The sequence below is a fragment of the Mandrillus leucophaeus genome, unplaced genomic scaffold, assembly GCF_000951045.1.
Source record: "Mandrillus leucophaeus isolate KB7577 unplaced genomic scaffold, Mleu.le_1.0 Scaffold252, whole genome shotgun sequence".
Lineage (NCBI taxonomy): Eukaryota > Metazoa > Chordata > Mammalia > Primates > Cercopithecidae > Mandrillus > Mandrillus leucophaeus.
The window spans coordinates 354288-381711 of NW_012102610.1; the positions used below are offsets into that span (position 1 = coordinate 354288).

Sequence of the window (27424 nt, forward strand, 5' to 3'; positions counted from 1 at the left end):
ATACACTGATAAGGACAGAGTTTTCCGATTTGCAAATAGGTCTCTGATACCTCAACAATAATATACCTGGATTCAATTCTTTACAGTATAAAAAAAACCTTGCACATTTATTAGGTTCGAGTCACATTGCCACCTGACTACTGCTATTATTATCCTCTTTATTTTAGAGATGAGGAAAATAAAGTCCAGAGAGGTTAAACATTTTGCCCTAAGACCCCACAGCAAGTGTGTAGAAGACCTGGGACTATAATGCAGGTTTTCTGGCCTCTAGTTCAGAAGATTCGTAGCATGCTAGCCCCTCAGCGCAGTACTTTAGGAAGCTAGTCTTTCCCACTTGCTGTCAGTGAGCCAGGGAGACATAACACACTGAGAAAGCTTCGCTCTGAGAAAACTTTCTGTGATTGTTTTCTCTCAGTTTTTAGAACAGTAGGAATTCTTCACCTCATCTGCTGTCCCAATATATTCACAATTGGAAAAAATTTGTGCTGTTTTGGTTCTTTTCAAATTACAAAAGTCCTTGACTAGGACTGCTGGCTTTTACATGCGCAGGACTGCACAACACTGGTGATCATAAAGCTCATTCGTTCAATGAGAAAATTGGCCATAGCAAATCAAAAACAAATGAAGACCTCTGCGTAGCTGATTGGACTACAGAAAATAAACTATTCATATCCAGGAAGAAAAAAATTAAAGGATTGCTGAAAAGGAAAGAGCCCTAAAGCAAACTATCTACAGTTTTGGTTCGTTTTTTTTGTTGTTTTTTTTTTTTTAAGGTGGGGTCTTGCTATGTTGCCCAGGCAGGAGTGTCTTGTTATATTGGCCAGGCTGGCCTTGAACTCTGGGCTCAAGCAGTCCTCCCACCTCCGCCTCCCAAAGAGCTGGTATTACAGGTGTGAGCCACCAGCCATGGTTAGTTTTCATCAACTGCTTTCTCACCTTCTTTTCATCCTCCAATTCGTACCTACAATCCTTATTAGAAATCCTGTCAACTTAGTAGTACCAGAAAGTTAGGCAAAAGACTGAAAAAAAAAAAAAAAAAAAAAAAAGCCTCGGTGGTCAAGAACTTAAAATTACACTACTGGTGTCCAACGTGCTCTTATCTGTGTCACTGGAGGACACACTCAAGATACCTCACTCCAGTTGACTCCTTGGCTCTAAATCTTTGAGTTAAAAAATAAGGAGGTTCTTTATGGAATAAACAGGTATTAAGTTATTTAAAGGAAAGGGCTGCAAAATGCTTGGTTATGGGCTTTTCAAGTTCAGAGGCCAAGCGTTTGTCATTTTCTTCCAATAACTAGGACTGTGTCTTGCCCCTAATAGTTACTCAGACTATATTTGCTTAATTGAATTAAACATGGTTGCCTATGCCCTTTGAAATTCTGGACTTTCAACAGAGGGCCTCTAACTAGCCCAATATTTGCTTACCAAACTGCACGTTATTGATGATCTGGATGCAGGCAGGATCTGGAAAAAGAGAGACTGGGCCAAATTAAAATAATCCGTTCACTGATGACACAAAACTAAACTACAATTGTTTGGCACCCTCTCTTCTCCTTATCTTGCAAAATCAAATTAAACACTAGTGGAAAGAAACAGTTCAGAGAGGAATATGGGAAAGGAAAAAAAAAAACAAAATGTGATTTCCAATGAGACTAGAGGTTTGTTCTTTATCTACATGATTATGTTATTCATTTGATAGCATCTCTCTCAGGGGTGTTATGTTATCTCTTGGCCAGGACTCATGAAAGTTAAGATTTGCATTGATAGGAAAAGTTTTGCAGAAATGTGGACTCTTGAGAGAGTGGGAGGTATACAAAAGTGGCTATGGCTGTGCAGCAGAGCAATTTGCGTTTCTTATACACCCTGCTTGAGACTGATGTCATTAGTGTTGGTTAGGCCAAGGCTGGGGGAGGCTACTCAGAATAGTGGGTTGCCAGTTACCCAGAACCTTTGGAAAAGGAAATGACTTGATTGAAGAGGCCATTCTTTAAATGTATCATTCTCCTCCATTTCACCATTGCCTATTGTAGAATGCCTGCTGCTGCTCAGCGTTTGCCTCCAGGCAGACCAGGATTCCTTCCCCTCCCCATCTAAACTTCCTTCTCCTGGATCTTATTCCCTACGGCCACTTGCACCTTTCAAAATGGATAAATTGCATTCCCCTGCTCCCCTTCTACCAACTTTAACATCATGTCCTTGGTATAGGATGCCCTACTTTTCATTGTTTGCCTAAATAAGAATATGCTTGGGAATTTTAGGCTTAGGGCCGGGAAAAGATGGGATATGGAATTGTTAGCTATGGATTGCCGGACAAGAAATTTTAGGAGCAATAGACCTTTTAACCATCCTCAATAGGATGGAACTGACTCTCCCCACAACCTATTTCCCTTTCAGTGGCTTGCTCCAGCCAAGGCCCCTTATTTAAGAGGTCTTTCTGCACTCTGAAAACCATGCATATGCCAGAACTAGGTGCTCTGTTTCATGAAGGCAGTTTGATAACTGAATGGACTTTGGAAGTGCCCAGTGTTTGACTGTTACCCTGGTGTGATGATCACACTGGGTGTATCATTGTCACATGATCCCATGTTTGTTGGTGAAAATAAACAGTGGTTTTCAAAAACCATTTTCAGTGCCATGGTTTGTCATAAAACAATAAATAGAAAAAAATCGCTTGATGTGCCTGCCAACTTTTCACCCCCTATCTAAGAGATGGCGAAGCTCTGGCTGCAGTCTATCTGCAAATAAGGAATAAAACTCTTTATTTGTGCTATATTGGACTTTGGGTTCCAAAGCATCACATTGTTTATGGTAGGTACACGTAGAGTCACTGTTTTTATAATTATAAGAGCAAACTGGTGCCATTGGAAAAAATGGTCTTTCTAAATAGTGTGTGAAATATGAAACTAGTGAAGAATAAAATCAATATGGAAATGTAAACTTCTATGAAAACATTTCCTTACCCATTTAAGTTTGTGCATTCTGAAATTTACAATGGCCATCAAACCCAGTGACTCAAAGCTATTGGAAAGATATCTGTCCTGTTAAATCCTACACTTACAGCTAAACAACATATGGGCTCTTTTCCCTTTATCTCTGGAAAAGCCCGAGTGAGCTGGAATTTGCTCCCCAAAGGAAAGACATCAGGCAGAATCCTCAGAGAAAGGGGCTTAGGGACCCCAGTAGAAATAAAATCAGGATAGTAGTGCCAATTTGTTTCTGGGGCTGCTGGAGAAGTTAGGCTTCTGGGATCATTCATCCATCTATCAATATTAATAAAATAAATTCTTCTATTGCCAGGACTGTCAGGAATAGCTAAAGATATAAAAGATCTGAACCAGTTTCTTTCAGAGAATAAGTTAAAAATAATATTTTTAGAGTTAAAAAGAAAAGCACTTGGATTTTTTTCCCCAATGGCTGGACTCAGTTGGCCAATACCCTTGCTTGCCTGCTGAATAACTCTTTGGCTGGCAATTGATTTTTTTAAGAGCTGTGGTTATGTGCTAGTTCATTAGAGTGTGAATCATTCTTCATATTAAGTTTTCATTTGTTTGTCTTAAATCTCTAAACCCTGCAGGAAAGCAGAATATCTTTGACAGCTTTCAAACTTCACTTCTGTCACACACAGCACTCCACCAGCACCTCTAGGAAACAGTCATTCAAAAGGCACTGCCCCAAGACCCCAGCATGTAAGAGCGTTAGTTTAAAATCTCCAGTTCATCCTAGAATAATCATTTTAAAAGGAAAAAAAGAAGTGAGGAAGTCCTATGGAAAGCAATGGAAAGGGAAAAGTTCTCAACCCAGAATCAGGACTTAGGTTCTAGTTCCCGGTTTGCTATAAATGGCACTTTGACTTTGGAATGTCTCTGGCTTCCGTTTATTCATTAGTCAGAGAATGATGGGGCAGATTATTTCTGAAGACCCCTTTTGTCCTATAAATCTCATGGTTCTCAACAAGAGGGAAATAGGAACAACGGGCAGAAACCAGCAAGAGGCTGAGGAAACCAAACCAATGAATTTTGGATTGTAGCTAACCGAGGAGAACCACGCGTGCCACAGGTGATGAAAGTCAGATGTGTAAAAAGGAGGAAGGAAACAAAATGAAGATGAGCCCTAAGAATTCAGTGTTTTGCCCTGGTAAAACTAGGAACATCAGGAAAGCCACACTTGATGAGGCCCACATTTTTCCAAGCCAGTTTTTACTCTGACAGGGTTACCTCAAGTGATTGAGAGAGGGTAGACGGGTTGACTACACTCATTCAAGCTGCCAAATTAGAAAAGTCACCCAGAATACCCTGTGCTTTTTGAGTGATTTTCATGTTTATGAAAATTCCTTAGCTTGCTATTTTGTTATTCAAAAGGATTATAAACATAGAGCATTCATGTATAATACCTTTCATAACTCATGTTAAAATGCTGATGTTATTGGATTTCTCAGGAACAGTACTGTTCTATTACTCCATTCAAAAAGGTTAAAAAAAATTAATTACTCTATTTTCATCATTAATCCCATTTCCCCCATTGTCTTTGTATTCTACATAGGAAGCATACCATAATTGAATTTACTCATCTATATAAAACAGTACTTTAATCCTATTCTGAAAATCAAAATATATTTTTGAAAATCAAAATATGTCAAAATTGAAAATCAAAATGTGTCAAAATATTGAAAATTTAAATATATCAAAATTAATTATATTTGATGTATCCCTCAAAAAATTGATTTCTCCTTACAGAAATCTTTTTGCTTTCCTGGAGAAACACTGGGTTCAAGTGCAGCTTTCTTCATTCTATTCTGGTCTGTCCAATATATGAAAAGCGCAAGCACACAATGACCAGTGACAGATTCGCTATGAAGCTAATGAAGCTTCATGGGGCCCTTCCCTTGTGCAGAGCCCCTTCCAGTGCTTCGGGAAGGGCCCAAGCAATTTTATTCTCATAATTTGTAGTACCTTCCTTAGAGAGGCCCCACTACTGTGTACATTTTATGCACCACAAAACCTGAATTCACCCCATCATGTCCTAGCTGTAATTAAGCTTTCCTTCCTGTTAAGGAGGGACGCTTACCCAGCCATTTGATGTAGGGTCTGAAGATAAATAACCTATTAGCCCCAAACTAGAAGTGTTAAATCATTAAGACAAAATTTGAGAATGATACGGCTGCTATAATGGCAATCTTTGGATAATACTGTCCAGGCTGATGGAAAGTGTAAGAACTCCACTTTGCTTTGTAAAAAATACAAAAACACGGCCGTGGAAGTACAGTACATTTTGTATGGAACATTGTACCAAATGTCATGTTAAATTAATGATTCAAGATAAAATTATGCAGACCAAATTTGACCAGGGTTTTAAAAGGTTCTCTCTCCATGAAGCAGGCTGGCCACGATCTTCTCTCTAGGTTTAAAGGTAAGGAGGTTCCCTGTGAAATATGAAAGTAACGCCTAAGTGAACTGTCTGCAATCTAAGAATTGGTGAATTGGTTGCAAAGAAAGGCAGACCACGCCCACCCAGGGATCTCTCTTGCAGTTTGACAGAGAAAGAATCTATGCAGCCTTCAGAAATGCAGTGAAAACAGTATAATCAGATATGACTAGGAAAAAAAAAAAACAACTGGTGTTCATTTGCATGTCAACACCTAGAATTCTCTGCTAGTTCACCTCTTCTTCAGAATGCAGAAAGGACTGAAAAAGCTGAAATGGAGCCTGGCGCAGTGGCTCATGCCTGTAATCCCATCACTTTGTGAGGCCAAGGTGGGTGGATCACCTGAGGCCAGGAGTTCAAGACCAGCCTGGCCGACATGGCGAAACCCAGTCTCTACTAAAAAAAAAAAAAAAAAGTAGCCGGGCGTGGTGGTGGATGCCTGTAATCCCAGCTACTCTGGAGGCTGAGGAGAATCGCTTGAACCCGGGAAGTGGAGCCTAGATCGCGCCATTGCACTCCAGCCTGGGCAACAGGAGCGAAACTCCATCTCAAAAAAAAAAAAAAAAAAAACTGAAATGGTTTGGCATGATGGTGGGGTGCTGATTCCTCTCTCTGTCCTTGAGTATTTACTGCCAGGAAATCCTGACCAACATCAATTGCCAAGGGGTTAAAGTCACATTGTTGTTAAATTGGGAGAGAAAATTAGCAGGATTTTGTGCCCTGTGTTCAACTATTACAGAGTTTCGAAAACAGGAACCTGGAGCTTTATATGAGGGGACAGGGGAAGTAAAGGGGAAGAGTGACAAGGGTGATTTATCAGGGCATACTTCCAGATAAATCACTTACATGGAGGTGAAAGAATTTCATGCATATGTTCTGTGCCAAGAAGCCAAATGGTTGAGCAGAAGCTCCTCTGAAAGTTGAAGTGGGCAGTTCTGGGTACAGTCTTTCCACATGTGAAAAGGCGATGATTTTGTATTCATGTTATTTGTCCTCCTGCATGTGCAGTTGGTCTTTTCAGGTGTCCAGACCATCATTTTCTCATGACATTAAAGAAAGCCAATAAAGGCTGCTTGTGGTGGCTCACACCTGTAACCCTAGCACGCACTTAGGGAGGCCAAAGCAGGACGATTGCTTGAGCCCAGGAGTTCAAGACCAGCCCGGGCAACATAGCAAGACCTCATCTCAAAAAATGAAATAATCTTTTTTTAGAAAAAGAAAGTCAGTATTTCATTAATATATATTATAATACACTATAAAATGCCTGTAGGACAAAGAAACACGTTTTCTCTAGGTTCTGTGACAGCATCATTATCCATTCAAATTTTTCTCATAATTAGAACCTGACATTCTGGAAAAATACAGTAAATTTTCATTGATGTTACTTGCTCTGCCCCCCTTTTATTTCTCCCATTAATAATATTAATCCTGAAAAGAAAAAAAGAAAAGGGGAAAAAAACCACCCAAGCGAAATGTTTAAGAAATATGGTACGGACAGTTTGGTCCCTTGAAAAATTAGAGCCACCAGGTAAACCTGTTCTGGGGTCCTCACATCTGTCCCCTTTTGGAGTTTGGTAAGTAGTACAGTTGAAGTGAATTTTTTTGTAACAAAAGTAAAAACTTCCAGAATAACTCCAGTAAAGGGTGTTGACGTGACGTACAAGTTTGGAAATATATTTAACATCTGAGAGTCCTTAATGTTGGTGTTACTTCCTCCAGTGTAGAACAAACTTAATCTTTTGATGAAAATCATAGAGTTCCATAGATATGAATAGAATCTCCAACCAGTGCATCTTGAAGCCAGCTGCCATGGCCACTCATGCACCTTCTCTGTGCCCATTCAGGAGAGAATTCTCAACATCTTTGCTCAAAACAATGTCTACTTTTAGTCCATCAGAGACTTCATGTTTGTTGTGCATGCACACTCACAGCTCTCCACACACATGCCCACTCCCCACACACATCCTGCTGCTGAGAAATACAACTAGAATTTCCTCTGGAGAAGAGGTGGAAACCCCTGATTGAGAAATTTAAGGCCTAGGAAAGGTAAATGACTTTTCTTAAGTCGCATAGTTCACCACAGAACCAAAGCTAGAATGCAGATACCCTCAGCTCTTCTTCCAGTGTTTTCAGGTATACAAGTATTTGAACAGGATTCAAGGTTTAACTTCTTATGTGTCTTTCAGTGTATCCGGTGTAAGTAAAATGTTGCCCCTTAGAGCAGCCTTGAGAATTTCTCAATGACTACAGACTTTGGTTAGTTCTATACAAGGGAAGTGAGAGAGAGATAATGTCATGACCAAATGACTTAACTTTTGAAAGCAGCCTATTGCAAACTTAAGTAACTGGGGCATGTATTTTATTGGTTGACCTGTAAGGACAGATATTTTAAAATATAAATTCAAAACTGTTTTTTGCAGCTTTCACCTATAGGCCTTCTATATCTGCTCTTTGTGAAATAGATGGCTTCCAGAGCATTAAAAAAAGAAATAGACATTTTCTTGGTTCAATAGCTCTAATCTGCTTTCAGAGTGATTTTTTAATAGTTAAGCATCTTTTATGTGCACATAGTTTCATTTGCGATCTGAGAGGATTTCATCTAAAACTGAAAAGTTATTACTCGTGAAGGAGAACAAAGGAAAAGGAAAAAAAAATTTTAAGAAAAAAAAATTGTTTTAAGCCTCTAAAGTTGCTTTATGTTCAAGTGGGTATTTTCAACCCTGAGTTGCTGAAATGATTTTTTATTGAAAGAAGGTTAAAAGTGTATTTCATTGAAAGCCAAGATAAACAGTAGATTTTGTATCATTTTAAAAATCAACAATTGGCTGGGCATGGTGGCTCACGCCTGGAATCCCAGCACTTTGGGAGGCCAAGGCGGGCAGATCACTTGAGGCCAGGAGTTCAAGACCAGCCTGGCCAACATGGTGAAAACCTGTCTCTACTAAAAATACAAAAACCAGCCGAGCGTGGCAGTGTGTGCCTGTAATCCCAGCTACCCAGGAGGCTGAGGCATGAGAATTGTTTAAACCTGGGAGGTGGAGGTTGCAGTGAACCCTGATTGTGCCACTGTAATTCAGGCTGGGCAGCAGAGCAAGACTCTGTCTCAAAAACAAACAAAATAAATAAATAAATATAAAAATCAACAGTGAAGACTCCCCAAACAAAAGAAATTGGGATGCTTAGCCAGTCATAGGTAAAGTGTTACAGTGTGAATTAAAGGGAAAGAAGACCAAAATTGGTGAAATATGTTTGGTCCCAGAAGATAATTAAGATGAATAAAAGAACTTGAGAGTATTTTCTCATTATTAAGCATCTTCAGCTTTAAAGATTTTAGTTAGCAAAGCAAGTTTACATAAAGAAACAGTTTTCTGAACTGGGATGGCATTCACTAAGTTAGAAATCTCCAAGTCACCCATGTTTTCCCTGTTTTATTTGCAGCCATTCGTTATCTATGACATGAATTCCTTAATGATGGGAGAAGATAAAATCAAGTTCAAACACATCACCCCGCTGCAGGAGCAGAGCAAAGAGGTGGCCATCCGCATCTTTCAGGGCTGCCAGTTTCGCTCCGTGGAGGCTGTGCAGGAGATCACAGAGTATGCCAAAAGCATTCCTGGTTTCGTAAATCTTGACTTGAACGACCAAGTAACTCTCCTCAAATATGGAGTCCATGAGATCATTTACACAATGCTGGCCTCCTTGATGAATAAAGATGGGGTTCTCATATCCGAGGGCCAAGGCTTCATGACAAGGGAATTTCTAAAGAGCCTGCGAAAGCCTTTTGGTGACTTTATGGAGCCCAAGTTTGAGTTTGCTGTGAAGTTCAATGCACTGGAATTAGATGACAGCGACTTGGCAATATTTATTGCTGTCATTATTCTCAGTGGAGGTAAGATTTGTCTTTTGATCGTCTATGAAAGAGGGTGGGATGATGGTGGGATGGCCAAAAGAATTTTGGATTTCCTTATTAGTCTGCGTTCTTTGTCGCTTTAAGTGCCAATGGCATAATGCCATGAATCACCTCTACACGTGCAAAACGCTGTACCAAGAAAGAGTATCATAAGTTTGCAGTATGAAAGTTATGAGTAACCCAGGATCTTCTCTTTCTTCCCTCAACAATACAGTTTTTCCAATCAAATGCCCTCTTCTTTTTCTTTTCTTTTTCTCTTTCTTTCCTTTCCAGAAAGGAAGATTAGAGGCCAATCTAATCTTTGGTTCCTGTAAGTAATGGCATGTATAACTTTGCTTAAGACAATGCTTACTTGACGTAGAGAAGGAACTACTAAGTGTTTCTGGTCAAATCATGCTCCTGCCCTTCCAACAGTAAGATACTACTTTGAATTGCTTTCGTGATATCAGGAATTAAGGCATACCTACTGACCTCCACCCACTCTCTTGTGTGGATTCCTCTGATGACTTCCCTTCAAAATACCTTTGTGAGGTAGTTGGTTGTGATTAAGAATGCAATCTGAACCGAACACACAACATAGAAATAAATTTAGTTATTTAGCAATTTGTTGTATTTTTGGCCCTGCAAGTACGTGATCTGACTAACCAGTTCCAAAAGCCAGATTTTTACTGAATGTGGCTTTTTTTTCCTTTCCTTTTTTTTTTTTTTTCTTTTTGTGAGACAGGGCCTCACTCTGTCACCCAAACTGGAGTGCAGTTGCATGATCATAGCTCACTGCAGCTTCTAACTGCAGTTAGTAAGCTATGATCATGCCACTTCATAGAAGTAATACATGGCCATTTTATAGTTGGGCTCAAGTGATTCTCCCACCTCAGCCCCCTGAGTAGCCAGGACTACAGGGGCACACCAACATGCCCTGCTAATTTTTAAAATTTTTTTGTAGAGATGAAGTCTCGTTATGTTGCCCAGGCTGGTTTCAGATTCCTTACCTCAAGTGATCTTCTCGCCTTGGTCCCCCAAAGCTCTGGGATTATAGGCATAAGCCACCACGCCCAATCTAAACTTTACTTTCAATAGCCTCTCATGAGTAGAAGAAAGTTTTACTTTCATCTCTCTGTATAAAACATTTTTTAAGTGGCAAGTTTTCCTACTGAAGTGGACTTCAGGTGAGCTTTTTATAGGTACTTTAAAGTATATCCTCTGTGAAAAACCCATCGGGGGATAGTGGTAAACTGTGTATAACTGCACAATGTGTTATAAAGAGCATGATCTTTTGTTGTCCAGTTGAAAGGAGAATGTTTCTGAAATCAGGTGCATAGTGCAGTAGTCATAAGAACAGCAAACATTTATTTAGTATTTGCTAGGCAGTATTCTAAGCACTTTGTGCATATTTATTCAATCCTTACAACAATTCAGGGAAGTAAGGACCATTTTACAAATGAGGAAACCAAAGCGCTGAGAGGTTTTCTCATTTGCCTGAGGTCACGTGGCTAGCAAAAGATGGAGACAGGACTGTGAACCAGGCATGCTGGCTCAGACTCTACACTCTCTACCATCACATCATGTGGAATACCGGCCTTCAAATGCCTAGGGTGCAAATAGATCACAATACCCATAGTTTACCTTTGGAGCTGTAAGTCCAGGGTCCAGTTGTGATTCGCTTTAAAATAACTACTTGATATTATAGCTTTTTATTGTTGTTGTTTGTTTTTTGTTTTTGAGCCAAACTCTCGCTCTTGTTGCCCAGGCAGGAGTGCAATGGCACGATCTCGGCTCACTGCAACCTCCACCTCCCGGGTTTAAGGGATTCTCCTGTCTCAGCCTCCCGAGTAGCTGGGATTACAGGCACATACCACCACACTCGGCTAATTTTTGTATTTTTAGTAGAGACAGAGTTTCATCGTATTGGTCAGGCTGGTCTCGAACTCCTGACCTCTGGTGATCCGCCTGCCTCGGCCTCCCAAAGTGCTAGGATTACAGGCATGAGCCACCGCGCCCGGCCGATATTACGTTTAATAGAACAAAAATATACTACCTGACATGGTTTAATATCTTGACCACATCTACTTCCTAAATTAATCCCTGACTCTCTGGTATCTTTGATTAATTCAGCAAAAAAGGATGAGATTCCAGTATAAGGCTTGCCAGAAGAAAAATATTACATTTTGAAAAACCAGTTTAGAAAAACAGTTGATATTATTTATCTTGTATTTTATTTTACTTCATTTTATTTTATTTTATTTTTTGAAATGGAGTCTCGTTCTGTCTTGCAGTGGCGTGATCTCCACTCACTACAACCGGGTTTTCCTCCTCCCAGGTTCAAGCGACTCTCCTGCCTCAGCCTCCCTAGTAGCTGGGATTACAGAAATGTACCACCACACCCAGCTAATTTTTGCATTTTTACTAGAGACAGGGTTTCACCATGTTGGCCAGTCTGGTCTCAAGCTCCTGACCTCAGATGATCCACCTGCCTCGGTCTCCCAAAGTGCTGGCATTGCAGGCATGAGCCACTGCACCCAGACTATTTATCTGCCATTTTAAGGCACATTTTATTTTTAATAAAATTTGGAAATATATTAATATTTAATTTATTTCAAATATTTTTCCTAAGCATACTATATATCCCATGTCTATTCTTTTCACTTAGTCAATTTCCCATGTCATTACATACTCTTCGTTAATACTTTTCATTAACTTTTTTTTTTTTTGAGATGGAGTCTCACTCTGTCGCCCAGGCTGGAGTGCAGCGGCGCTATCTCTGCTCACTGCAAGCTCCGCCTCCCGGGTTCAAACCATTCTCCTGCCTCAGCCTCCCAAGTAGCTGGGACTGCAGGCGCCTGCCACCACGCCCGGCTAATTTTTTGTATTTTTCATAGAGACGGGGTTTCACCATGTTAGCTAGGATGATCCCGATCTCCTGACCTTGTGATCCGCCCACCTCAGCCTCCCAAAGTGCTGGGATTACAGGCATGAGCCACCGTGCCCAGCCGACTTTTCATTAACTTTTTAAATAAAAGTAATACACGGTCATCTTATAATTGAAAGAGTACAGAAAGGTGTAAGTGAAAAGTAAAGGGCTTTGCCCTCAGGATAAAATAGAATTAACAAAGTCCTATTTTTCCTATCAAGAAGTTTACATGCACACTCATGTATATATAGATATATACATTCATATATGTGTATGTTCATAGCAGTTTGTATTCCTACCCACATACACGAAGGGAAGCATTTGAAATGAGCCATTCAAAGGTACTTAGTTTCTACTAGGCAAGGTCTACACAAGAAACAGTCATGAGAATTCTGGGCTTTATGAAGTGAGATCTGAGTCTCAGGCATAGAGGATGAGATCCACCTCCTTGATTGTGCTTCATTAGAGTAAGACAAAATTCTCAATTGGTTTTTCCTCCTATTCCGGATTTTCCATTCAGCTAAGCAAAAGGCTTTCATCCACTAAACAAATTTCTGATCCTACCCAGTCTTAACAAGAGTGATTCTTTTCTCCTCTGCAGTTTACTCTAAAGTCTATCAATTACTTTGGTGGTTTCAGAAAGAAGTGCTTTTGGTGGGGATCCAGTTGGCCTCCTCCTGAGCTGGCTGTGGACTCACAGAAGAACTTCACTTCAGCAAAGGCATTTAGGGCCCCAGACTAAAAGAAAGATGAGCAAGATGTGCATCATCTAAGAGTGGGCGGGGGTAAGGAATTGGGGATTAATGGGGGTGTCCCTAGAGGACCCAAAGAGGAGATTTTTAGATGAAAGTAACTGATTTGACCCAACTCAGTATTTGCTGGGGAAACTGGAGTTGCTACCTAAGATTGCTGCCATTAAACTTCAGCCTTAAAAACTGCTGATACCATTTGATTGGTACTTAGATTTGCCCGGGCTTAGCATCTCCGCTGTTCACTCAGCTCTCAAATCAAGCTGCTGAGAAAGATGACCTAGTTCTTCTTGAGTCTTTCTCCCCTCTCTCTCCCCTGAGCTTGGGGACAAAAATTAAACTAAATAAAAGGAACAGCAACCTATTCTAGAACCAAAGTTCAGGACTTTGTACCTTTTTAAGAGCATTTCATGTACATTCTCTCATTCAATCCTGACAGTGCTCCTAGGCTCTTAATTCTCATTTCACAGAAAGAAAAGTGAGGGTCATAGACTTAAGCGATTTGTGTAAGATTCAACAACTAGTGCCACAATGGAACTAACATTGAAACCTGGGTGTCCTAACTGCCCCCTCTGGCTCTAGTCAGTGGATTGTGGTCAATAAACTCACTCTTGTGTTAGTGGCTGCAACCTGCTCTCTCTTCACTGTATCCCTAAAGTAGGCCCATATCTAGAAGCCAGGAACAGTGCTTCCTTGGTCATCATGGTAAGCAATAACTTTCCTTGCACTCCCTAGTCTTACTGACAGGCTGGGCGGCGTCAAGAGTAATAAAACTGCCTCCAGCAAAGCCATGTTTGCAACTGGCGCCGCAACATCATGCCAGCCACCCTAGCAAACTCCCAAAACCTACCCAGCAGCCAAAGCCAAGCATAAAGCTCAGTGAAGCTGACAAGCCCCAGGACACTCTGGTGGATGTTTTGCCCCCTTGAGTGTTTGCTGTTTTGTGAAGAAAAAGTCTAGGAGAGTTCCAGCTGGAACTCTGCAACAGGCAAAAGCTCTTTTTGTTAATTCAAAACAGTTTGGAATCCATTTCAGTTCTTCCTAAACCTCCAAGATACAGGGGAGGAAATTCACTGGATTTTACAATATATTTTTCAAGGCAAATTGCCATCGCTGTCCTAATGACAGAGGAGCTGCCGATATCACTACAATGGCCGCAAATGGCAAGTCATCCAGCGTCCTCCTGTGCCCTCCTGAGTCTGGCTTGGTGACGCAAACCACCTCGAGGGCAGCTCCTTCTTTTTCCAGCAGTTCCGGCACTGTTCCTTCTCTGTGAAGCCACTTTGGAGGGCTGTTCTTGGCATGATCATAGACTTTTCTGCTGTTGAGTGGGCAAGGAGAATAGGGTAGAAGCAGGGAAGTTGTTTCATTGCTATGCATTTATAGATCAAAGAGGAGCAGATATTTTATGTTAATTGGATAACACCTAGTTAGGTGAGTAACCTAGGCCCCTGGGGCTCCCCCATGGGTCATACCAGATAGATACATTTTTGTAAAATTTGTTGGAATTAAAGTAGAATCAAAGCCTAGTGCTAGCCCAGAATAAGTTATTCAATAAATGCTTGTTGAGTGAATAATCATCTGAAATGATAATAAAACTACCTACCTTTTGTTGAAAGCTTCAGTATGTGGGAGAATCTGTCCTGGCCACTTTATATACATCCATAATCTGTTTGTTTGGGTTTCTTGGAAGGAAGACTGCATGGCTGCATACATGGACTTTTTTTGCCTCCTTTTTATAGATGGAGAAAATGGAAATTTATAGAGGTTAAGCAGTTTGCCAAAGGTCAAAGAGCTGTTAATCAGTGAGGCCAAGTTTCAGACCCAGGCCTCTCAGACTTTGAAACTGGTGCACTTAACCATTAGACCCTGCTGCCTTTTGTATATTGAGATATGGAAGCATTTCAATTAATTGCTTCGGTCCTAGAGTTCTTTGGCAGTTATCAAAAACTGCCTATTTCCATATTGCCTCCAGATACTGTAATTAAGAACTTCCAAGGCCAGGCACAATGGCTCATATCTGTAATCCCAACATTTTGGGAAACCGAATTGGGAGGATCCCTTGAGCCCAGAGGTTTGAGACCAGCCTGGGCAACATAAGGAGACTTCGTCTCTACAAAAAATACAAAAATTAGCCAGGTGTGGCGGTGCATGCATGTGTAGTCCAAGCTACTCTAGAGGCCGAGGAAGGAGGATTGCTTAAGCCCAGGAATTTGAGGCTGCAGTGAGCTGTGATTGTGCCACTGCACTCCAGCCGGCAACAGAGTGAGACCCTGTCTCAAAAAAAAAAAAAAAAGAAAAGAAAAAGCATCTCCAGATTATAGTTCAGATATTGCTTCGTAATATCCAAAGTCCTCCTTAAGACACCATTTTAATGTGTCTAACAAAATTAACACCCTAGGTTTTGAAAATTACTTAAGGAAGGAATAGGGCCTGGTGATAGGGCTGAAGACTGGTGTTCTGGTTCTTAAATTTCCAGCAGATAGCTGGAAATAATGGTACTGTTTGCAGCACTCCCCACAAAAATGGACAGTAAACTTTAAATAACTGAGTAAACACATCTCTGCTTAATGAGATACCATCTTATACTGGGTTCTAATATAGATAAGTGGTTGCAGAAAAATGTATGAGAGGAATGTTAAATTGTTGAAATACCATCCAGTCCCTTCATTTCTTCCTGCCCTTCAGAAACACACAGAATAACCCTGACGCAGCTGTCACAGCAGAACGCTCGCTCCGGCTCACAGAACACCAGTGTTCCATCAGCACTGAGTTTGAGGAGCACTGGGTTTGGGTGTATTCATCTCTCTTCACTGTCCCATAGCTGCCCTTCAAAATCTTGAAACTGTTCCCAGCTCTAAAATGGAAAGTGTCGTCTTCTCTCTGGAACAAAAGGCTGGGTGCACTTGCTTGAATAGGCCATTGCTTTCCTGGAGGAAACTCCGGCTTATGGAGTCTCTGCTTCTGCACAGCCCAGTGCCTTCCACCCCCTCTTCATCTGCTATCATCTGCATTACTAGTTAACTGGAGAGGAGACCAAACCCAAAATATTACAAAACATAGATATTAAAAATACTGTGAACAACAATCAGCCCACTTTCTCCCACCTCTCCTGTACCAGCTAAAGATTTAGCTCCCTCATCCGTAGAGTTTTTTTGGACAAGACAGACTGGTGCCTACATGGCGAAAGTTGTTTTTCTCTCTTTTCTTGTAATATTGCAAATAAACAAGGATATCTGCTTTCTCTTGAGCAGGACGACAGCCAAAGAGTGTTATTGCATAGTTCCTGTCCCCTATCTGGGCTACGATTGTGTCCGAGAGTAATAGCACTTATTTATTAACTGGAAAAAAATTTTACGGGCACCTATGTTGTTTCTGCATAGCTTATGAGGCTCTTCTCTTAGGCCACTCCTCTCACCCTGCCCCCCCAGCTAGTTGGCAGAATGGCTTTGAATAATGACTCGCTTTGAGTTATCTAGAAATGTCCCATTAGTTCACCATTTTCATAACCCCGTAGACTTGGTTTGACAAAGGTGAAGTTTATTTATGAGTTTTCAACTGGCACCGAATTTCTAAAAACCAGAGAGCTGAGGGCGGGGATAGAACGATGGGGAGGAGATGAAACATCCTAGAATCATCTGATATACTTTAAACATATACATATACAGGCTTTTGTTGTTTGTAAAATATAGAAGCATCTTTATCTGTGACTGTTGAGAAATAAAACCCCTTCCCCAGCCCAGGCATGGTAGGCTGGGACCATCCCAGTGAGCAAGCAAGCAATTGGATTTGCCCTCAGAGACTGACTATTGGGTCGAATGCTGAGTCATTCCTGACCCCACACCGGCAGTCCTGGAAGAGGCTCAGCCGGTCAGTCGGGGCTGCTTTCTGGGGTACTTTATCATTTTGGGCTCTCACAATATGTGTTTAAACTCTGAGTGACCCCAGGCAGCCTTCCAGACTGGCACAGTTCACCAAGACGTTCAGACAGATCATCTGCAAGTGAGGAAGAATGAAAACCCAGCACTGGTTCAAGTCACTCCTAACAGATACAGGTAGTGAAGGCATCAATCAGTCCTAGAGAAATCTTTGGAGGGCTCACCAGTGTCACAAGTAGGGAGACCAGAAGAGGCAGGCTGGCACAGTGTAAAGCCCTGGAATCAGATGAACAGGAGTTCCAAATCCCCACTCTCTTCCTAGATGTGTGCTTGCGGCAATTATTTACCTCCCTGAGCCTTAATTTCCTTATCAGTACCCTGAGCAAACCAAATAACATGATGTGAAGCCTCTGGCACAATGCCCAGGACATGTTCAGCACACAGTAAATGCTGATTTTCCCTTTTGCCCTATATGATATAATTTGAAGCAGCGCCACTCAATCCTGCCAGTCACATTGCTTGAAATGCCACCAACAGTGATTCTTAAGATCGCTTATTACAATATAAATACCCCTAGGAAATATCAGCTAATCGCTTTATCAACTATCACTTTAAGGGGATTAGGTGTGGATTGAGAACAAAACCCAGAAGGAAAGAGATCCTGGAGGAAGGGGAGGGCCTCGAAGTGGGGAGGATTCGGACGTCCTGTGGCCCCCAAAGGAGACAGGGAATGGCAGGACTGCTGGATTCCCAGCCTTCAGGAATGCCCATGAACTTTTTGGGGACTTCATGTGTTTAGACCATATTTAGAGAGTGTGCCTGTGTTCTGAGATCACAGGTTTTTCTCAGAGACATTGGCAAGGAGCACAGCGGGGGAGCGGGGTGGAGAAAAGTCATACCTGGCAGGTTTTAACTTCACTTACTGCCCTTGGTGTGCTGTTGCCATTTCCAGAGGTTGAGGGAGTAAGGAAGGGTAGGAGTTCTTAGTCTTCCCTTCTCTCTTCCTTTCCCTCCCCTTATCCTGCCCAGAGCATCGCAGGGTAGAGCCACCAGATGGATTCAGGGCATGGAGATGGCAGGTTAGTGGGAGACTTGGAAGGGATCATTCTTCCTATTTCAGCACCACCCTTCTTCCTCTACCTCCCACCCCGCATTTCCAGCCCCAGTCAGATTTCTTCTTGGACAGAGAAGAAGCAGAAATGTACATACACCACTAGGCTTAAGCAGGGACTGCAGACGGCTCCCCTGGTCCTGACAAAAAGGTGGGGAGCAAACCACGTGGCTGGATATAAATTGAGTGACCTGGAATGACTAGAACGACAAGGGGCCCCTAACCGCAGGGTGTACAGAAGTAGGGACACAAGGGCTTCCCTGGGTGGGACAGAAATCTCAGGTTCCATTTTCACTCTGAGAGACCCGGAAATGACAGCCCATGCTCACTTTCCACTGGTGGTGCTGTCAAGTGGAGGGGCTTTGAACAGGGCACACAGGAAAGGGTTGCCCACCCTGTCACTAGATGGGCTTGTGCTCTGGTTTGTGGTTTGGGAGTTGCATATTAGAGGTGGGAGTAGAGTGTCTGAGATGAGGCAAGTTGAGATGTAATCGCTATTTAATGGGCGGATCAAAGAAAATATTGGCTGGTTTGATTTTATTATGGTTATCCCGCTCCACCATCCCGGCCCAGTCATATATATTATTGTTATCAGGCATAGATAGGGGAAGCAATTAAATGTGAAACTGTTATTTAAACCGGCGAGTGTCAGAATGTTAACCCACTTCAGAGTGAAGGCTGTACCAGCAACATGTGTGTTCACTGCAGAATGTGCTGGTTACAGATGATCTTTATCTGTTTGTCAAAGCATTTGCAAGATCTCTATTTTATGTTATCCCCTTTCCCTGAAAGCAGCAGTAAACTACATTACTCTTCAAATCATCCATGGCTCAGACCCCTGATTAATGTAAGGTGGCCTTGCTAGCGTTCTTATAAATACCCAGCAAGGTGCAGGCCCAGGAATAAAAAGGGGAAAACATCCGGAAAGCAGCGGGGGGCGGGGGTGGAGGGGGGGGAGGCTGAAGAGAAAGTAAAAAAGGATGAAGAAAGCAATAATTGAGGAAGAAAGAATAGGAAAAATATAGAAAGGACCCAAGAAAATCAGAGAAATGAGAGGAAAAGAAAGGTAGGAAGAAAATGAGGCACGGTTACAGAGCAGTAATGAAAATAGTGATAGCTAATTTACTGTGCAACAGACACTGTGCTAAGCACCTTCCGTATGTCCGTCAGTCCTCTAAGCAACATTATGAGTTAAATTGCCGCTACAGCTCCAGTTGTTAAAGTGAGGAAACCGAGGTATAGAAAGGTGAGGGAACTTGTCCAAGGTTACCTAGCTTGCAGAGTTGTAATTCCAACTGCTTCTCACTCAGCTGGTAGTGTGCACCCCTGGCCACACATTAGAATCACCCAGGAACTATTAAAAATCCTGAAGGTCATACCCCAGGCCAAGTGAGTCAGAATCTCTAGGGATGGCTCCCAGGCATTTGTTTGCTTTTTTAGTCTCCCCAGATAATTTTAATATGTAGCCAGAATTGATCATCCCTGCACTAGACCAAGCTCCAATTCAAATTTAAATATGAAGAGGACACATGTATAACTTTGCTAAATGATCTTTCCCTATCGGTAGGATGGTGGGAAGGAATTGCTATAGGCCACACCGTGGTACTTTGCTGAATTCCGTGTAGGCCCACTGTGATTCTGATGGTTGGATCAGAAAAGTACCCCCAAATTCCCAGCATCATTTCTTCAAGGAAGTAGTGAATTGGGGCTCCGTGGGTTTTTTGTTTTGTTATTGTTCTTAAACCACCTTGCCTACATGCACTCGACTACAGGAATGAGAACTTGCCTGACACCCCAAACGTGTCTGCATCAGGCATTATTTTTCTTGAGCTTCTGAATTTCTGCTCTAACCAAGAACAACTCAGAAACCTTCAATTTCCTGACTGTTGATATGCCATCCACTCCTACTTACACTCCTGACCCCAACCCCATGGAAACTGCCTTTATTGGAACGAACACAAGAATTATAATATGTTCTAAAATTCCTCTACCTATTTCACTCTCACCATGCGCTAATGAAAGAAATGTCATTGTCTTGAAAACTAAGCCCAAACCCAGAAAGATTAGATGATTTGTCCACAGAAACTAAGTGGAAGAGAGACAGGACTCAAGTCTTCAGCTTCCCAATCCACTGCCTCCTAGAACATGCCTGTGAATTTAGGGAGCAGTGCAATAAAGGAAACTTGAGAGGAAGCACAAAAGGAAGTTAAATTGCAAAGTACTGAGTTCCCTAAGTAGCCCTGCCTCCCCTCCAGTTTTCGGCCTGCACCTGAGCTAAGGTCTTTCATTGTCTGTGGATCAGTTTACAGCTGCCCTGCAATCAGATTTGTGTTTGGTTTTGTTATTTTTTAACGCCCTAGGGACAGTCAGTTTCACTTTAGTCTCTATCAGAGAGTCAATAGGAAAAGATGCGGAAAGCCGGGAGAGCAACTCCTACAATAGAGACAAAACCCCCCACATTAGTTTTTCTGCCTCTCCTTCAGGAGACTGCTGTGGTCATCTGGTTCCCTAATTGAGACGCCTCCTGAGAAACTCTGTGCTAGGGAAACACCCAGCCCAGGTGGGCAGATCTCAAGAGGACCAGCATGTTTGAATCTGCTTTGAATAAACCCTCCACTTCACAGAACCAGATCTGAATAAGATGGAAGCTTTGCCCATAATCAACAGTGCTCTGTAATCAATTCCAGGACCGTGTGGATGGAGACCGGAAAGGTTTCTTTCCCAATTCTTCACAGCCTGGGGAGTAGGGAACTAGTAATTGACTCCAGCCTCCTGGAGTGCTCAGTCCTGGAGTCTGAGTCACACACACTTCCCAAAAGGGCCTTCTAGGCAGCCTACCCGAGCAGAGAGGACCCTTGGCCCTGGCCCTACACCATACTCAACTGTAACCTCAGCAAGGTGCAGGGAGAGGATCTCAGGTGGGCCTCCTGGGAGCAGTGCCTTTTCAGGCACTAGGCTGTTGGGAATGGAGAGAAGAGAAAGGCCCTGGCACAGTCTGGGTGTTTGGATGGATTTCTGTGGCACAACTGTGGCACCTGGCTTAGCTCAGTAAAGGACTGAATGTGCGTGGAACAGAAAGGGAAAGAGACTAGTGGGGAGTTGTGACCACTTGGAGGGTGGAGGGTAGGGAACAACTCTGGCAGGATGGATCTCTTTTGCCGTTGACTAGAGCTTGAAGACCAAAGGAAGCTTTTCTGTTGTTTAAGTAAGTCAGGTGTTTTAAGTTTAATGTTAATGTGCTTTTTCAATTGGATGTTTGAGTATATTTCCCCAACTGAATTATGTAGAGGGAATTACAAATGAGAATAAATCTTATAGTTTTTGCATTAGGATTTTTGAGATTATCTATTTAGTCTGATCTGTTTTGTTTAGACAAGAAAATTGAGCCTAGTGATCTTAACCAGTTTTCCTAAGGTCACAGAGCTGGTGAGTGAAAGCCTTAGATGTAAAATATACAACTTTTCTCTGCTGCCCTCCTTCCCTAAACCATCTTGCCTTAACGGAGGCTCAGTCAGGGGGACAATGGGACTGATCTGTAAATGATCTAACTTATCATTGCAGAAAATATACTTACTCCATGGCCACAAAATTTCAGCAATTCAGCCAAGCTTCATCCATCACATCATAAAGAATAACTTGCCAAAGAGGGGTTTGAAAATCCAAACCAGATCCCTCTCCACTCCTAGAGAGGCCAGTTCCATGACACTGCATCGGAGCCAAGTGTTTCCAGCAAGCCCTGATCAGTTGCATGTTAGGGCTTGGTTTGATAAACGGAACCTAGTAGATTAACATCATCTCCTCAGCCCAAGGGCTGACCCCAGTGGTGCTGCTCAAGAGGAAGGAGGAGGCTGGGAGCAGTGGCTCCCGCTTGTCATCCCAGCACTTTGCGGGGCCAAGGAGGACAAATCTCTTGAGCCCAGCATGCAAGAGCAGCCTGGGCAATGTAGAGATTCTGTCTCTACCAAAAAAAAAAAAAAAGAGAGAAGGAGCAGGTGGAGGAAGGAGGAGCGGCAGAAAGGTTTCAGGAGCCAGTGTCTAGTTAGCAGAGGCCTACCCCAGGCCGAGGAGGGCCTCTCTCGGCACCTGTCTTTAGACACACCTCTGCCTCTGGCCTTTGAGATGCATGCATTTATCAAGCCGGAGGATCCGTAGTCATTAAACCAAGGTGCCAGTCTAGGGCCCAGCTTTCAGTGAAGCATCAGTGGCTTTTTCATTCCCATATAGCAACGGTGAGGAAGGCCCCATGCTCCCAGGGGCCCAATTATCCAGGCCAGGACCAGATCATTTGTTCCTTCTCAGAATCTGAGATTTTTTGCTGATGGTTCCAGGATTGAATGCTGAAATCTAAAAAAGAAACTTATACTTATTCTGGTCAATGGGATATGTTGGAGACCTGAGAGGGAAAAAAATCAAACTAAAGACCAATTTCCTTCTTTAATGGAAAAAAAAATATGAAAGTTAACTTAGAAGAATATTTAGAGTTCTGAAAATCCCACTCTGAGACCACTCTGCCATCTCACATTGTTCTCTTGAGCCTCATCTCAATGGATAAAGGTTACTAGAGTTTATTAGACACAGGAAAACATAGTTTACAGGAGACTTCTTCATTGTGTAGGGATTCTGCCTTCGGGCCTGTTCACCAGCCGAGAGAATTGTGCTTTTCGATCCAGGGCTCTTGGCCAGAACAGCCTTCTCACTCATTAACTCAGTCGACCAAATGCTTCCTGTGTTTCCACTGGTGGTTCAGAAACGATCAGAACACAGTCTGTGCCCTCTATTACCTCATGGTCTAATGGGGGAGAAACAAGAAAGTCAGAACTTACAATACAAGATAATAAGGAATAAGAACAGAACCTTTGGAACCAGACAGACTTAGATCCAAATATCAGTTCTGCATTTACTAGCAAGTGGCCTATCTTGGTAAGATGCAACTTTTTTCTCTAAGTCTTAATTTCTCCCTCTGTAAAGTATGACCTCGTGGGGTTATTGTGAAGATTAAATGGCATATTGTATATAAGGCCCTTGGCATGATCTTTGGAAAATAATAACCATTCAGTGAATGTAATCTACTAGTATAGCTGTGATTGAGGTGTTTATAAGGTGCTGTGGGACCCAGAGAAAGGAGATGAGAAGAACAGGAGAGAGGAAGGGATACTGTTGAGGAAGGATTTCAGGATGAAATCCCACCACAGTCTGTATTTTGAAGAAATGGTTGAAGTCAATAAGAAGAGTGAAGGGAAGGTGAGAACATTTCAGGCAGGAGGAATAAAATCTGAATAAGTGCAGAGTCCTGACAGAACATAGGGTGTTTGAGGAACCTGGCATGGAAATAGATTAATATGGCTTAACGTGGAGCAAAATGAAACAGAACTGAGGCTAGAGGATGACCAGGACCAGGTCATGAAGGATATTAAAGGTGGGTAAAACTCATACCATGAAGGAGAGAAGAGTTACAATTTTTAAAAGAAAATAAATAGCCTTCAAGAGCTCAAATTTGAAATCAATACGAGATAGATGATCAAGTGAATATCCTGTCTTCTTGGTGAGCCTTACTGAGAAAACCTTATAATCTAACCCAAGGCAACAAACTGGAAATTAGAAAATAAAACTTAGAGATGAGAAAACAAACACTGAAACCCAAACTTTTTACTTGGAAATTTAAAAACATACTTCTGTATAACTCTTAGGTTAAAAATGAAATCAAAATTGTAAGACAAGCTGTGTAGAAAAGAACTATGAGAGTACCATTGATCAAAGCCCATGGGATGAAACCAAAGTGGCACTAAGAAGAACATGTGGAGGGTTCAATGCATTTATTAGAAAACAAGGAATACCAAACCAAATGAATTAAGCATTCAACTCAAAACAACTAGAAAAAGAGAAGAAAGTAAACCTAAAGAAAGTTTTAAAAAGGAATTCAATAAATTAAAAACAAAACACAAAATGTTTAAAAACAGACTTGATTAATAAACCAAAAGTTATGTTTTTTTAAAAAAGCAAAAACTAGATAAACCTTTGACAAATCAGATTTTTTTTTTTTTTTTTTTTAGACGGAGTCTTACTCTGTCGCCCAGGCTGGAGTGCAGTGGCCAGATCTCAGCTCACTGCAAGCTCCGCCTCCCAGGTTCCTGCCATTCTCCGGCCAAATCAGATTTTTTTAATGAGAGAATGCACAAATAAAGAGCTCTAAGAGCTGGGCACAGTGGCTCATACCTATGTTCCCAGCACTTTGGGAGGCTGAGGCAGGAGGATTGGTTGAGGCCAGAAGTTCAAGACCAGTCTGGGCTATGTAGCAAGACCCCACCTCTACAAAAAAATTAGAAATTAGTTGGGTGTAGTGGCTCATGCCTATAGTCCCAGCTACTTGGGAGGCTAAAGCAGGAGGATCACCTGAACCCAGGAGTTGGAGGCTGCAGTGAGCCATGATTATGCCACTGCACTGGGCAACAGATTAAGACTCTGTCTCAAAAAAAAGAAAAGAAAAAGCATTAAGTTAAGATTAAGTTAAGGGGCATGAATAAATACATTTCATATTCTAAGACAATATCATCTACAACTTTATTCCAGTATAAATTACTAAAACTTTACCATATAAGTAGTAGAAAGCCTGAATAGATAAAAACTATAGAAGAAAAATTAAAGATAATGATAGATTTATCATTAAGCTCAGATGGTTCTGCAAACAAATTCTAAGAAACCGTCAGGGAATAGATCATTACTATGTCGACACAGAAGGCAAACTTCTCAACTCAGTGTATAAGGCTAGTTAACATTGTTACTAAAACAGGCAAAGAATGGCCCCCAAAATAATTCTAAACCAGTATCACCTACAAGTACAAAAACCCTATAATAAAATATTAGCAAGTGACTACAAGGGTATAAGGAACTCTGTTAATGTAATTCACTGTGCTAGGTTAAGATAAAACCATAACTCTTCAAGATATCATAGCTCTTTAGATAGAGAAATGTAAAAGCATTTGATAAAAATTCAACAACATTCCTGACTAAAACAAATTAAAATTTTTAAACCCCTGGATAAGCCAGGAGTAAAACATGTCCTCCATAATCTATAGCAAACATCATAGTTGCTGATAAACCATTAGAAGCATTTCCTTCAAAGTTAGGAATAAAACAAGAATTGCTGCTATTATTTAATCCCATATTGGAGGTTTTAGCCAACACACTATGGCAAGAAGAGGAAATGAGAAAGGTTAATGATGCAAAAGAAGAAATAAATAAAGCTACCATTGCTGATACAAGTATCTATCCAAAAAAAGTAAAAATCCATGATTAAAAGCTATTTGATCTGACAAAAGTTCAGAAAATTGGAATCGTTTCAATACACTAAAATCAATTAGTTTTCTACACATCAGCAGGGATATATTAGATGTAATGAAAATGAAGGGTCCATTCACAATAGAAGCTATAAAGTATTTGAGAATAAATCTAACAAGATCTACATAAAGGAAAAAGTAAAATATTTAAAAGGTATTTAAGTTCACCATTTGCAAATTGAACTAAAGAAAAAATCTAAAGAAGAACTAGTGAAAATTGCTTACAATCTTGCCACTCAAAAGAAACCTCTGTTAAAATGTATGAGTATTTTAAAACTGTGTTTTGTCGTTTGGAAATACACCATATTAAGCAAACACAGCATAAGCAAATCAAGCAAAAAGACAAGCCTTTTTTTAAAAGCATATTTGTGAAAAGAGCATATTTGAAGCTATGATAAGAAACTGAGTAGAAGCTATAAAACATGGATTCATCAGGAAGGAGCAGAAGTTGAAAAGGAGATTTCTGGCTGGGCGTGGTGGCTCATGCCTGTAATCCCAGCACTTTGGGAGGCCAAGGCGGGTGGATCACTTGAGGTCAGGAGTTTGAGACAAGCGTGGCCAACATGGTGAAACCCTATCTCTACTAAAAATACAAAAATTTAGAAAGGTGTGGTGGTGAGCGCCTATCATCCCAGCTACTCAGGAGGCTGAGGCAGGAGAATAGCTTGATCCCGGGAGGCATAGGTTGTAGTGAGCTGAGGTCGTGCCACTGCACTCCAGCCTGGATGACAGAGCAAGACTCCATCTCAAAAAAAAAAAAAAAAAAGGAAAAAAGAAATTTCTGAGTAGAAACATGTTAGCAGAGGAAACTTCATTTGGGGAATGAAATTGTTTTGATGCCATGCTCCATCAGCTGACCACACAGATTCCATCCTGGCCAGAAAAAGCCCCTGCAAAGACCTCTGATTATTTTGGTTCTGATTACATCCTCAGTTCTCACCCATTATCTGCTTACCCTTGCTCCCCACCTATTTAAGATACAAAGCAAAACAAACCAAAACCACGGATAAGTTGCTTGGTAGAGCTCCCTAGGCCTCCGAGGCGGGGCCCAGAGGATTTTTTGACTGAACCCCGTGTTGTGTTTTCCATTTGTGCTTCCCCAGATCGCCCAGGTTTGCTGAATGTGAAGCCCATTGAAGACATTCAAGACAACCTGCTACAAGCCCTGGAGCTCCAGCTGAAGCTGAACCACCCTGAGTCCTCGCAGCTGTTTGCCAAGCTGCTCCAGAAAATGACAGACCTCAGACAGATTGTCACGGAACACGTGCAGCTACTGCAGGTGATCAAGAAGACGGAGACAGACATGAGTCTTCACCCGCTCCTGCAGGAGATCTACAAGGACTTGTACTAGCAGAGAGTCCTGAGCCGCTGCCAACATTTCCCTTCTTCCAGTTGCACTATTCTGAGGGAAAATCTGACACCTAAGAAATTTACTGTGAAAAAGCATTTTAAAAAGAAACGGTTTTAGAATATGATCTATTTTATGCATATTGTTTATAAAGACACATTTACAATTTACTTTTAATATTAAAAATTACCATATTATGAAATTGCTGGTAGTATTTCATTTACTGAGTCTTGTGTGTTTCCCACCCTAGCCCCTGGGCTTTCTTTTTTCCCTCTTTTCCTTCTTCCCTCGCTCCCTCCCTCCCTTCCTCCCTCCCTCCCTTCCTCCCTCCCTTTCTCCCTCCCTTTCTCCCTCCCTCCCTTCCTCCCTCCCTCCCTTCCTCCCTCCCTACCTTGCACCCTTCCTCCCTTCCTTCCTTCCTTTCCTTCTTCCTTTATTTTTCTTTTCCTTCTTAGACATTTTAAAATATGTGAGTGGAACTGCTGATATACTTCCATTCTCAGTAAATTAATTGTTTACTCAATTTACAACTTTTTGGAACTCTACATCTGCTTTAACAATCAGAACTAAGAAGGGAAGGGGAACTTCAGAATCAGACGGCTCACAGCATGTGTTTTGTAGCCTGGATATGCTGATATGCAGTATATCCCTGGGCTTACCCAGAATTCAGTCTTCTTCCACAATCCTAACCGAGATTTTCACTCACCACCAGCAGCCTATTCATATACTACCTGCTAATCAATGCCACTGTGCACCCACAGAGCC

The 27424-nt window shown here is 41.6% G+C and overlaps 1 protein-coding gene across 4 annotated transcripts in view; it reads left to right on the forward strand.

Moving 5' to 3' along the window:
- Nucleotides 1-26873, forward strand: part of PPARG (peroxisome proliferator-activated receptor gamma) — a 164995-nt gene extending 138122 nt beyond the window's left edge. For all 4 annotated transcript variants that reach the window (XM_011983594.1, XM_011983593.1, XM_011983591.1 and 1 more), the window contains 2 exons: nucleotides 8860-9310; nucleotides 26415-26873. In XM_011983594.1, the coding sequence (XP_011838984.1) occupies nucleotides 8860-9310; nucleotides 26415-26662 (699 nt within the window). In that variant the 3' untranslated portion in view covers nucleotides 26663-26873. The remainder of the gene's footprint in view (nucleotides 1-8859; nucleotides 9311-26414) is intronic.
- The last annotated feature ends 551 nt before the right edge of the window (nucleotides 26874-27424 follow it).